Source organism: Enhydra lutris, unplaced genomic scaffold (assembly GCF_002288905.1).
Source record: "Enhydra lutris kenyoni isolate GAN:26980312 unplaced genomic scaffold, ASM228890v2 scaffoldscaffold2, whole genome shotgun sequence".
Taxonomy (NCBI): Eukaryota; Metazoa; Chordata; class Mammalia; order Carnivora; family Mustelidae; genus Enhydra; species Enhydra lutris.
Genome location: NW_019154086.1, coordinates 58964587 through 58979244, shown reverse-complemented (window position 1 = coordinate 58979244; position 14658 = coordinate 58964587). Strand labels below are relative to the sequence as shown.

Here is a 14658-nt window from a genome sequence, read left to right as displayed (position 1 = left end):
GAAAACTACTCATGATTCATTCTATTTCAAAGAGTAAGTTTGGTCATTAATATTTACAACAAATTTTCTTCACGTAGCCTGAACTAGCTCAATGGGTCTTTTCAAAATATAGAATCATGTCGAGCAAGGTTTTAGTATTGCTCATTTGCCTGATCTGAACACCTCTGAAATCATTCATGGGAAGCCAAAGACTTATCTTTTCATCCTATCATCTGGTCAGGGGTTTTTTGTTTGTTTGTTTCCTCATTTTACTGTATCAGTAGAAAATGTGACAGGAAATTACATCCATGTTGCTAGTGTGTTATTTGGAATCACTGAGATTGGAGACAAAGGAGACAATGGGCTCCAGATCAGCTAAAAATCAGTAATGTTCATAGACCTGAGTCTGAACAATGTCTATGTTCCACCTTCTTGCCCCAAAATGGTATCTCACCATAATCACAATAAGCAGATACCACAGGTGACAATTGCTAAAAACCAAATCTGTCCCCCAGTTCTTTAGTTTCATTTCTCAGCTTGAACAATGCCAGCAAACATTCACCAGACCATGGTTGGGCCATTACTATTATTCTTTTTAATCAGCTCAGAGGTTGGTTCATTAGCATTATTATTTTTTTTGATCAGCCTGTCCTTCCTCTATGAAGTTCTCTGGTTATAGAATAAATAAAATCAAAGTGACGTCCATTTCTGTTATGAATAATGGCTATTTTCTAGGAAGGTGTCGTTTCTTCTAAACCCTAATATATAAAGTTGATAGGACACTGATCAATAAAACCTGAAAAGGCCAGCAAAGAGAGTGAGAGGGGAGGCACCCTAGCTCCTTCCTGGCAAGGCTGTTGAGAATCAGATGCAACTGCTTAGCCAAAGAGAGCGTTCAGAACACTGAAAGCACTAGGCGTTGGCTTTCCCAGACCTGGCTCCAGAATTCACTGCAATCCATGGTGATAGCAAGACGTGCCACCACGCAGGCTCCCACAGACAAAGCAACAGAAAACACTATCCTCAATCCCCCGGCAAACTCCGTTAATCCTTCCCAGAGCACACGGGAAGATTTCAGAGTACGGGAACATCACTGAATTCAGAAACCATACACTGCAGCTAATTTACTAATAAGCCATGAAGTATTGTCATAAATTACTTAAACTAACTGGTACTTGTCCAATTAAATGAACAAACTACATCCTGCGAGGTAGTGGCCTTGAGGATTTATGACAGTTGTTTGTTTGCATGCTAATTTGCCAAATTTCGTTAAGCTGCTCTGGGCCTAGTCATTCACCTTATGTTAATCAGCCAGGCCCTACAGTGCTCATATTTTCAGCTCTGTGTTTTTCCAGTCAAGAGCATGACCATTTTTAATCTCGACAAGTCTCCTCACGCATTAACAGTGGAGGCCATGCATAAGCAGCAAAGGCACAGCAACAGTCTTGGCGGGAGGGGATGGGGGAGGGTAACTGACACGAGGGTTTCATTCAGTTGCCATGGGTGCTGCACACAAAGCCCATTAAGAGAGAACGCGCAGAGCTGTCCTGCCCCGCTTCCTATCCCCTGACAGAGCCCGAGTCCTAGCATGGATCAATATGGCAAGCAGGGACGATTCTCCTTAAACGAGAATGAACGAGGAGAAAAAACATGCGTTACCTTCTCAACGAGATCTATGCAGGCTTGTAAATCCAGACCAAAGTCGATGGACACCCAGTCAATGCCTTCTTTCGCATATTCCTCTTGCTCCAGAACAAACATGTGCTGATTAAAGAACTGTTGTAATTTTTCATTGGTAAAATTAATGCAAAGTTGCTCAAGGCTGTTATACTTCAAAGATGTGATTAGGTAGGAAGAGATAAAGGTAAAATTGAGCGAATGGTAACTATTTGAGGTGATGGGTATGTTAATTAACTTAACTATGATTATTTCACAATGCAAACAGGTGCCAAACCAAGTTGTATACCCAAAACATATACATTTTTTAATTATCAAATATATCTCAATTAAAAAAATAAATAAAACTGAAGTCCATTTAGAAAAATGTAGGAGAGGGGCACCTGGGTGGCTCAGGGGGTTAAAACCTCTGCCTTCGGCTCAGGTCATGATCCCAGGGTCCTGGGATGGAGCCCCGCATCGGGCTCTCTGCTTAGCAGGGAACCTGCTTCCTCCTCTCTCTCTGCCTGCCTCTCTGCCTACTTGTGATCTCTGTCTGTCCAATAAATAAACAAAATCTTTAAAAAAAAAAAAGAAAAATGTAGGAGAATGTCATAACCACAATCAGTATGATGGTAAATAGACCCAACAAGTAATGAATCCTCAATTAAATTTCTACCTCCTTCAAATATACCTGCAAACTAAAATTTATGATAATAAGATAACATGTAATTATATCAAAATTCAAAGTCATTTTTTATTTCTATTTATGTTTATTTAAGCCTGAATTAATTTTTAATTCTATTAATTATAATTATTGTTATTTTTAATATTAATAATAGCACTTTTCCAACCAGAGTGGCTTAAATTTTCACAGAATGAATCCCATCACACTTTGACTACATCTTATGATGTTCGATTCACATTCTCTGGTCTCCTGATAAATACACATTGAGTTCCTTCTAACCTGATATACTTACATCAAGGATTTCAAAACCAGTGATGTCAAGAATGCCAATGAAGAATTGTCTTGACAGCTTGGCATCCAGTGCCCTGTTGATTCGTGCCACCAGCCACTTAAACATCCTTTCATATATTGACTTGGACAGGGCGCCAACGGCATAGGTCACCTGGAAATCACATTGAAAGCTCTCCACATCTGCCAGCTGTGTACATTTTAATCCTGGGCCTTTTCTATCAGCAGCCACCTTCTAGTAAAACTGGGATCTATTTATTGACTTTCTGTGGCTCTAGCGTGCTGCTGAGATGATACAGGAGAGGAAATTTAATACAACGAGAAGAAAGGGAGAAAGAAGCAAGGAAAGAAAGAAAGGGAGGAGGGGAGGAGAAGAAACCTAGAGGCCAGCCAGCCTGGTGCCCCTTACCAGACACTCCTGTGACAGAAATCATGTTCCTTTTATCAAAGGACCAAATTTCTGGAGGTAGCATTCTTGAAGTGTGATCCGAAGACCGCCAGCATCAGCACCGCCCGGGAGCACATTAAAGATGCTGACCCTCGGGATCTTGGCATCCAGTCCCAGACCTATGAATCTGAACCGGTACCCTCACAGGATCCCCCGGGGGATTCCTGTGCACCATGAAGTCTGCAAAATACTGGGAGAGCAGGGTAGGGATCTGGAATACCTAGCCCTTGTCCGCTGCTGCCGTTGCCACTCATAAATTGTCCAACCTTTGGCAAGTGGCCTAACCTCTCTAGATTGTGGTCTCTTCACCTGAATGATGTTCTTGAAGGTTCTTTCTGGCCTCAGCTTCCACATTCTTTATTCTATCAGTCCCCAGGGCTACTCTCAACTCCCTGTCGGGAGAATGGCAATTTAGTGCATCAATCTGACTCAGATTCTCCTACCCTAAAACTCAGGCTGCATTTCCCATCCCTGGAGGTATGTGGCAAAGGCTTTAACGTAACCTACTGGGGAGAGCTCCAGACTCTGTGCTGGGTTGACGCCATATAAATGCAGATGCCGCTTCCTCAATGCAAAGGTGCTGCTGTAGTAGCGGGTTTCTGACAGACTCCAAGTAGGAGTGGATTTCAGTTGGACGTTCTCCAAGCCTGGAAGCAGAATGGGCTCCAACCACTTAACAATTTAAAATAGGCCCATCCCATCCATCCTTCAGCTGCCCAGGAGAGAGCACGCAGCAGGAGCCAGTTGGTGTCTGGTGGTGATTTAGGGATGAGTCACCCACTCTCTGATCAGTTATCTTGAGTCATTTCCACAGTAATCCATAAGCTGGATGGCGTTACAGTTTTTTATTATGGGCGTCAAGAGCATACCCGCACAAATAAAGCACCAGGAATGATTTTCATCCTCTGGAGCCCTGAGGAAATCACTCTCTGTCTACAGCAGTCACTTTGAAACTTTAAAAAGAACATGACAAACTTGCTTACCCCCTTTTAATTCCCTAAATATTCGGAAGTGGGGGTGGGAGAGAATCTGGTCAGGGCGGAGAGGAGTGAAGAAACGGGAAGAACCTGAAGATGTAGTCAGGGAGGAAGGAGATGGTACGGCGTCTACTGACTGAAGCCAGTAAACCAACATACAGCTTACTAGTGAATCATTTTCATCATTGCTTCTCCAGTGAAGGGGGACTTAGGCAGCTAGACCTACACTTCCACTTTTCAGGGACTACACGGACTCATTCCTTAGCTCTTTTTCAAATAACCTCACAGAAGACTGATCATCAGGGAGCAATAGCACACAATAGAACAAAAACAACCACCAGAAAGAAATGGAGTCAAATAGCCATATTTGTAACCACTTGGATCCCTGCCTTTCTCATCAGTAAAATAACAACACTAAAATATGCATCTGCCAAGGTTGTAGGAAGAGAGTCAATGAGACAGAGGATGTAAATATAACACAACATTTGGTGCTTGGTACCCAATACATGTTAGTTCCCGCTCTCCCATCCCCCTTTCCGCTTTTATTACTTCCCCAACTTCACAGCAGTATTTACTACACTGCCTTGAGCAATTCCTCTTCGTAAGGTCCTCCATCTTTGACTATAAAATGGAAATATAAATAAGATCAGTTTTGTACAGGGTGCCTGGGTGGCACAGTCAGTTAAGCACCCGACTCTTGATTTTGGCTCAGGTCATGACCTCAAGGTCATGAAATCAAGCCTTGCCTCAGGCTCCATGCTGGGCATGGAGGCTGCCTGAGATTCTCCTTCTCCCTCTCCTTCGGCCCCTCCCCCTCCTAGCATTCTCTCTCCGCCCCCCTCCCCAAATCAGTTTTGTAGGCTTGTTGTCCAATTGAATGAGAGATCTATACAAAGCATTTAACATATGCTCAGTGGTTACTATTACAATTTTTTGTCATTATTAAATCTTTTAAAACTAAAACAACTTCTTTCTAAAGGGCAGAGTTAGAACTCTCATGGAATCATGAAACACTGGACCTGAAGGACCTTAGTTCTTGAGAGTGATGTGTAGTGGCTCTCAGCTGGGGTTGGGACCTGCCCCCGAAGAAGGGGCGCATTTGAAAACAGGCGGGGTGTCATCGTGACTGAGTGCTACGGGCAGTGAGCACCTGGGAGCAAGAATCCAAAACCCCAACAATGGGCAGGACACACTCACACCTGAAGGACCGTCCCATTTAGATGCCGGTCGCCCCTCTGCTGAGACACAGAGGAATTCCACCTCTTCACTGGGTTCACCAAGAGGTGAAGGTATTGACCATGGTCCTGGAGTTAGTCAACACTGAGCTGGAACCAAATTCTGTAAGTGTTAACACTGCGAGAATTTTTGCCATCTTTTGCAATTGTCATCAACAGAGCATATACATCTCTATTCTTAGCAGTGGCAATTGTCTCTATAAAGTCAGTAAAATTCCTAAGAAAAGAAAAGCCTTACAGTGTGCTTTCTTACTCTCTCTCCAAGAGCAGGAGAAAGAGAAAGACAGAAAGGATGGAAGATGAGGATTTTTTTTTTCTCTTAATGTTGGATAATAATACATTAGCTTGCTTCACTGGTTCTATTATAGTAAAGGCTGGTGGTAACTCAGTTCCTGAGAACACAATATTAAAGAGGCGAAGGTTTGATTTCAGTCCTCCTTTGGGTTCATTAGTTTTACACAGAGCAAGTCCCCGTTCTATAATCATAGCATGTCATGCATGCACATTGTGGCAAATACGTTAAAAAGCAAGAAACTGCCAAACATCCCTAACCTCACTACAAGCAATAGCTCAACTATGTGTTCTGCTGATCATGGTTCAAATTCTGCTCCATATTTAGTTTATCTTAATGGCTATGGAGCACCAACTACTTGCAGGGCACTGTGCTAGAGACCAAGGGTACCAAAATGAACTAATCACAGTCCACAGCCTCAAGGAGGTCTGGTGAGAAGGAAGAATAAAAATGGAAACTCATGGGTTCCATCTAGTATTATGACAAAGGTAGAATTATTGATGGATAGAGTAAGTTAAACTAGGAGATTGATGAAATGTTTTAAATAACATAGTCATGCCAGATGCTTTAATATACCAAAAAGAAATAGAGTTTATTGTCATCAAATAACTGCCTTCTATCACAAATTTGTACGTTTGTCTGTCACATTCAGGTTTAGAATATATGTAGAGTAAGACCATCTAAATGTCATCTGAATATTAGCTGCGTGCCCTTTGCAGTGTTCTTTATGTTCCCTAACCCTCAGATTCCCAACTGGGAAATCGGAGCAGTATGCCTGCTCTCTTTACCTCTGAGTGTTGTTGTAGGAACAGAAGGAGACGATGCCTGTGAATGCTTTAGACATACTCCATGTGATCATACCATTCCCTCTCCAGAAAGACGACATTTCTCAGCCCCCCTGTAGCTAAGGGTGTCACCTGACTAACTTTCACTGATAGAATGTTAGTGAAAATGACATCACTTCTAGCCCCAAGCAGTAAAGGTAGGTGTACTTTCTCTACAAATGATCCATTCACTGTGAGAAGCAACTTTGGAGGCCACATGTTCCAGGGGGCTGAACTACAATCTGGAAGAAGACTGTCCATTCTGTATTGGACTTGATTTAAGAGAGAAATGTATAGTTTACTGTCAGCTGAGATTTCAGTGTGTATGTGTTTCTGCAGCACGGCCACCATACTTTAGAGACGTAAATTATTATTTTGAAATGCACTAGCACACTTAGATGGTCTCATTACCTAGCATCCCTGGGAACATTTGCTGCATTCTGACAGAGCCCCGGGATCAGCAGTCCTCAGAACATTTGTTATTTTATCATTAAAACGATTCTCCTGGCTGCTGCACAAAAACTATCTGACCCTCCATCTCTCATTTCTGCTCTTAACACCCCTCCTTCAAATACTAACTTCAGCCGATATTTTAAAATCCTATCTCAACTACAGTGCCTGTTACTCTAAAAAGTCAATATTCCAAATAGGAGGGGGGGGATGCCAATTTGCTAATTTTCCTCATGTCAGGAACTAACAGCTTTGAAAGCTTCTTAGCCGGACAACAAAGACGTTGGTCACAAGTAAAGGGCTTGCCTCCACCTGCAAAGAGACTTGTTACCTATGGGAAAAGTATCAAACGGTATCTTAAGAATCCGGAAAGATTCTTAACCCAAGAGCACTTACTGTGGTAGGCATCACCAGTGAAAACATTCCAAATACTCCTCTCAGGAGCTCTTAGTTGTTTTTTTATAAAATAAGTACAATATGTATACAATTATTACAAGATCATAGAGTCATAATGCTCTGGAAATATCACCTTACCTTTTCTACATTTTGACCTCTAGTAACATATTCTTTCCCAACTTTGATTCTAGGATGGATCAAGCCCTTTACCAGCTCAGAGGAATTAATGCCCAAAAGGAAAGCAGCTCTGTCAGCACCTGGTCAGAAGAAAGGAAGGAAGGCAAGGAGGGAAAGAGAGAGAAGGGAAGAGGGGGGAAGGGAAGAAGGAGAAGGGAAGGGAGGAAAAGGGAAAGGGAAACATCTTTAAAATTCATTTCATTGGGCACCTGGGTGGCTTAGTGCTTAAGTGTCTGTGTTTGCCTCAGGTCATGATCCCAGAGTTCTGAGATCGATGCCCACATAGGGCTCCCTGCTCCACTAGAAGCCTCCTTCCCCTCTCCTACTCCCCCTGTTTGTGTTCCCTCTCTCTCTCTGTCTCTCTCTCTGTCAAATAAATAAATCAAATCTTAAAAATAAAATAAAATAAAATTCATTCCTTTATAAGAAAGGGGAGCCCTCCTACACTGTTGGCCGGAATGCAAGCTGGTGCAGCCACTCTGGAAAACAGCATGGAGGTTCCTCAAAAAGTTGAAAATAGAGCTACCCTACGACCCAGCAATCGCACTACTGGGTATTTACCCTAAAGATACAAATGTAGTGATCTGAAGGGACACGTGCACCCCAATGTTTATGCAGCAATGTCCACAATAGCCAAACTATGGAAAGATCATAGAAGCCCATCAATAGATGAATAGATAAAGAAAATGTGAGATATATATATACATATATATATATATGTATATATATATACACACACATTGGAATATTATAAAGCCATCAAAACCCCCCAAATCTTGTCATTTGCAATGACATGGATGGAACTAGAGGTTATTATGCTAAGCGAAGTAAGTGAATCAGAGAAAGACAATTATCATATGATCTCACTGATATGAGGAATTTGAGAAACAAGACAGAGGATAATAGGGGAAAGGAGGGTAAAGTGAAACAAGGTGATACCAGAGAGAGGGAGACAAACCATAAGAGACTCTCAATCTCAGGAAACAAGCTGAGGGATGCTGGGGGATGGGAGGGTATGGAGAGGGTGGTTGGGTGATGGACATTGGGGAGGGTACATGCTATGCTGAGTGCTGTGAATTGTGTAAGAATGATGAATCACAGACCTGTACCCCTGAAACAAATAATATATTATATGTTAATAAAAATATTTTTAAAAATTTGTTCCATTATAGACAAAAAGACCCCCCAGAGAATGAGAGGAGGGTGTGTTTAGATGGATATAGCAAGGTAGACTGTAGTTTTGAAATAAAATGTCTGAATTCGAAATGTTTAAAAGACTTTAGTTCTTGGAAATGCAAATCAAACCACAATGAAATACCACTTCACACCCACTAGACTTGCTGTAATCAAAAAGACAGACAATAACAAGTGTTGGTGAAGGTGTGGAGAAATTGAAACTGTCACACATTGTTGGTTGGAATGTAGCATGGTATAGCCACTATGGAAAACTGTTTGGCAGCTACTGAAAAGTTAGAGGTACTTAAGGAATCAGAAATTCTACTGCCAGGCATAGACCTAATAGAAATGAAAACATATGTTTACACAAAAAATTGCACACAAATATTTCTATCAACATTATTTGTAACAGTCAAAAGTAGAAAAACCCAAACATCTATCAACTGATGAACGGATAAACAAAATGCAGCATAGAGATACAACGGAAACTTTTTCAGCCATTGAAAAGGAAGGAAGTATTGATGCGTGCTACAACATGGATCAAAACTGAAAATGTTACGCTAAGTGAAAGAAGCCAGAAACAAAAGCCACATACAATGTGTGATTCCAATTATAGGAACCCCCCAAAATAGGCAAATCCAAAGAACAGAAAGTAGCCCCTGTGGTTGCTAGGAAGAGAATGGGATGGGTAGTACCTACCAGTGGGTACAGGATTCTTTTTGTGTTATTTTTTCTCAAGTTTTTGTTTAAATTCCATTTAGTTAAGATACAACATAGTACTGGTTGCAAGTATAGAATAGGAATCTTTTTGAAGTAATGGAAGGTTCTGGAATTAGATAATGGTAATGGTTATACAATTTTGTGATTATGTTAAAACTCCACTGAGCTGTATACTTTAAAAGGGTGAATTTTATGGCATGTGAATATACCTCAGTTTTAAAAATAATCTACTTCTTGATACTGGCCCTCCTCTGAAAAGAAATATTTCTGGGGTGCCTGGGTGGCTCAGTGGGTTAAAGCCTCTGCCTTCAGCTCAGGTCGTGATCCCAGGGTCCTGGGATCAAGCCCCGCATCTGGCTCTTCACTCAGTGGGGAGCCTGCTTCCCCCTCTCTCTCTGTCTGCCTCTCTGCCTGCTTGTGATCTCTGTCTGTTAAATAAATAAATAAAATCTAAAAAAGAAAGAAAGAAAGAAAGAAATATTTCTCTGGCAGACATGGAAAATCTTATCTTTATTATTTGCCTATTTTTCCCTTCTACATATATACTTGTAGATTCTTTCAGTGAAACAGGGACTTGGGCCATGAAATTTGAGAATTGAAGACAAACACCAGTAATCAACATAAGCCAGGACCCTTAAATTTATCAAAAACCTTTTCCTGTGAAGTCTGATTGCTCCATAGTGCCCTCTGCTGCCCAACAAGAATACTCACAACCCACACAATGACATTACTCTATAACAGTGCTTCCATTTTCTAAGGAAGTGGGGGAAGAATGAGTGTTATCAAACAGAGTAAATAAGCGTGTATCACATCTCGTGTTTTTAAAAATGATGATAACACAAGAGAAAGCCATGGGCAAAAAATTATAAGCACATTTCCAATTTTAGATTTCTTTAGTTATCAAATAAAAGGAATATTTCACTCGTCTGAAACTACTGGCGCATCCTAGATTTTTAGATGAATTCTGATATATGCTAGTACATCTGATGTAGTCATTTTGTAAAATAATGTCTTACCATAGAGGGAAATGCAGTCTTTCCTTACCTCACTAAGAAACACAAGATTTCCTGAGCAATAACCACAGGGAATGAATTAAAAACAAAAAACAATTAGAGAGCTAATATGTCATTTGTATTATCTATATCCATTTCCTTTTGTGGGCCTTTGAAATTTTCACAAAGGCTTAAAAAGCTTGAAATGTTTATTTGCTTCTTAACTAAAATCAATACATATTATACATACATTTCTATAAGCTACACACCTACTCTATGTCAGTGATAATGGCCCAGGTACTCAGTTGCTATGAAACCTTTCAAAATGCAAAGCCTATTTGGGGAAATAAATGGAAAAATCAAAAGTAGAGAAAACGTGTTCATCCTATGCTGAGATATCCGTGCTAAGAGTGCCATGTTCGGAGACAAAAGCATGATTATTTAAAGTGGAGAATCCAGTGGATCTAAACCATGCCCTTTTTGCACTGGAAGGGACTTTAAAAAGCACATAAGCTAGAATAAAAATATTTAAAAGAAAGAAATGTAATGTGCCTGACGAATCCGAGTGAAAATGAATACTAACTGACAATGTGAAAAATGAACAATCCCACAGTATCTGTTTAGGAAAAAAAAAAAAGACAGGAGTTCAGTTTTCTGGGCTTTGGAAGCATTCAGATGGACAATACAGGTAATAATAGCCTCAAACTCATGCCTCCTTTTCCCAGTGTTAAGGACAGTCCTTTAAGTCTATTTTTATCCATGAACAAAGGAAACCCAAATTCTCTGTACAACATCCCAACTTAGGCTCTAACAGAAATAGCATCCAACATGACAGAATTATTTCCCACCCACTCCAGAATCAGCCAGGTATCTACGGAGAAGTAGTATAGTTTGCATTTGTCCTACAGGTGTATATCTTTACACATTCTCCAGTTTTCTGTTCTGTTTTGTTTAGATAGAAAACAGTAGTCATCTCATTCTAAAAAATAAATTACTTCATTTGCACTAAGTTTCACAACCAAGGTGGAAATAGTTTACGTCTATGAATAACTATCCATCTGACATTTAGGAAATGTTTATTATGAACACGGCAAGGTCGGTAAACACATTTTCATCCTATGACCTGATGTGTTCTCAAAGGAGGCTTTATGAGATTCTTACCATCATGCCCCAGGACCTTGTGAATAAACCCATGGATTTTAATTAGGCTGTCTGATAGTTTAGCCAGAGCAGGTGTTCTCAAACATTGGCATGGATCAAAATAGCCTGGAGAGCTCATAAAGGCACAAAGGACTCGGTTTGCTGAAGATGGTTAAGGTCTGGGCCTGTTTCTATCATGCTTCCCAGGTGATTCTGACATCCATGAAGATTTAAGAACAGAGTCCATATTATAATGGTCCTCAAACTTGGCCACACATTGGGGTTACTTGGCAAGATGCCAAAACAGACAATGATACCTGTACCTACCCAGACTGGTCTGGGTGAGGCCTGGGCTCCATCAATTCCGAAGCTCCTTGGGTGATTCTAATGTTAAGCACAGTTTGAGAGCTACTCTCTAGAGAATGGTAGTCAGGTCTAGTAAATACATTTTTTAAAAGATCTTGTTTGTTTGTTTGTTTATTTGAGAGAGAGAGAGAGAGAGAGAGAGAACACATGTGAGCAGGGGGAGGAAAGGACGAGGAGAGAGAGGGAGGAGGGAAGAATTTCAAGCAGACTCTGCACTGAGCAGAGAGCCTGACACAGGGCTGGATCCCAGGACTCTGAGATCATGACTTGAACTAAAACCAAGAGTCGGAGGCTTAGCTGACTGAGCCATCCACGCACCCCTAGTAAGTACATTTTGAAGTCAAGAAGATAGAATGAAGTCTGACTTTATCTGAAAACAAGTAAGGGGGTAGAGAATAACAAAAGAAAATTTTCTCCAACTTTACAATTTCATCCTAGTTCAATCCCAGATGTAAATAATCAGATATAAAGAAAGGAACCAAGTCCAGTTTTGTCAATCCACAACCTGGCTAATGTGGAAAACGGTTAAAAATGGATTTCAACTGTTAGCCTTTTATGTAGGCTTATAATATTGTTTCTGAGCTGTTCATAATTCCCTAATTTATTGAAGAAAGTTTACTGATCACTTGCTGTGTAAGGTCTCAGTGCTAGGTGCTATAGCAAAAGAGATAAACGAGACAGAAAGTTGGAAATCAAGGAGTTTATAATCTATGAGACGAAATAAACAAAATAACAAGTCAGTAAAACAATTGCTAATCAGAGACAAAGAAATCAATTATTATGAAAGTTTAAAATAAGGAGAGATCCCTTCTACACTGCCTGATCAGGGAAGCTTTCAAAAAAGAAATGGTATTTGATCTGAGCCTTGAAAGATGAGAAGAGTTTTAATAGGCAAATATAAGAAGAACAAGAATTTCTGAGACAGAACAGCATGACTTACAAGCATTGCAGTAGGAGAGAACCTGTATCGTCAAAGACTAGACCACAAAGTCAGGGAGTGAACAGTAAACTGAGAAGAGCAAGTGATTTCTGGTCACAGAAGGCTTCTGATGCCAATCACTATAAGGGCTTCATTGAATAAAGGGGAAACATTAAAGAGACTTTTATCAAAGAAATGGCATAGAGTCAGGCTTCACAATGATTAATTTTGTGCACATATGCAAGACAGACCAGACCAGGAAGAGAGAAAGTGAACCCATTGTAAGATGCCAACATGCAAGGTCCTGATGGTCTAAATTGGTAATAAGAAATGGAGAAAGACTGAGAAACATGACCAAGAGGATCCTGACATGAGAAGTAGAGGAAGGAGCATGGGTTAAGGGTTCGGTTCTACAAGGCTGTTACTCCCCCACTTCAGATGCCAGTTGTAAGTCCAGGTTCTCTCTTGGGCTATTGACTCACAGGCAATAGACTCATGGCTCCAGGGACCCCCTCCTTGGGTTCAGTTAATTTGCTAAGGGTTCACAGAACTCAGAGGAACATTTTACTTACTATAGCAACAGTTTGTTATAAAAGATATAACTTGGGAACAGCCAGATGGGATAGAAGGCAGAGGGCAAGGTATGGGAAAAGAGTGTCAAGCTTCCATGCCCTCTCCAAGCACATTTTCCTCCCCAAACCTTCATTTGTTCACCAATGTGGAAGCTCTCCCAGCCTGTCCTTTTGGGGTTTTATGGAGACTGCATTTCAAGGACAGGACTGGTTAAATCATTGGCCATTGGTGATAGAAATTGATCTTTAGTCCTCTCCTCTCCCCGATTGGAGGTAGGACTGAAAATTCCATCTGTCTAACCACATGGTTAGTTCCTATGGTGACCAGCCCGGATCCTTAGGTACAGTCCAAAAGTCACCTCATTAACAACAAAATCACCCGTATTGCTCTCATCACTTAGAAAATTTCAAGGGTTTTAAGAACTCTGTGTCAGAAACTGGAACAAAGATTAAATATAATTTATTTTATTATAAATCACAATATCACAGTAGGAGATAGGATCAGAGAGACTTAAGAAGTATCACAGAAGACAAGGACGCTTATGAGAACTTGGGGTTTAAGAGTGCCTGGGTAACTCAGTCAGTTGAGCACCCAACTCTTAGTTCTGGCTCAGGTCATGATCTCAGGGTCCTGGGATTAAGTCCCTCACTGGGCTCTGCACTCAGCATGGGGTCTGCTTGATGATTCTCTCTCTTCCTCTACCTCTGTCCCTCCCACGACTTGTGTACACACACACACACACACTCAAATAAATAAATAAATCTTAAAAAAAAAAAAAAAGGACTTGGTATTTAAGTAAGATGGGACCTATTGATGAATCTAGAGTGAGAAGACATGAACTGACCCATGAAAGTATCACCAGTGGCCGTTCTGTGCAGAACTATCAGTAATAAAGCAAGGGTGAAGATAGGGAAACCAATAAAGAAGCTACTACAATAATCTGGTAAAAAAACAATGGCTCAAGCTAGATGGTAGCACTGGACATGGTCTTGGTGTATAACTAGTGATGAGTTTTATATATATTTAAAGGTAGACACAGCAAGGCAGAGACAAAGGAGTTCAGGATGATGCTAAGAGTCAGGGCAACTGAGAGAATCCAGTTGACATTTACTAAAGACTGAGAAGTGAAGAGCTGGTAGCAGGGGCAGAGTGAGGTGAAGAGTTCAATTCTACACATGTTGAGTTTGAGATGATAACTTAGGAAACGGGCAGAGAAAAGCTTCAAGAATGGATCCTACCATCCCAACAGCAGTTAGAAGTGGGAAAGATGAGGACACTCCAGCAAAGACTCTGAGAAGGAACCACCCGGGAGACTGGATGACGTCACGTGCATCGCTTTCTTTTTTTTTTTTTTTTTAAAGA

General features: G+C 40.8%; 1 protein-coding gene across 1 annotated transcript in view; it reads right to left on the bottom strand.

Moving 5' to 3' along the window:
* LOC111146469 (myosin heavy chain 15) overlaps positions 1-14658 on the bottom strand; it is a 155582-nt gene that overhangs the window by 109436 nt on the left and 31488 nt on the right. The window contains 3 exon segments of the mRNA XM_022502027.1: positions 1639-1809; positions 2616-2765; positions 7372-7490. Coding sequence (XP_022357735.1) covers positions 1639-1809; positions 2616-2765; positions 7372-7490 — 440 coding nt within the window.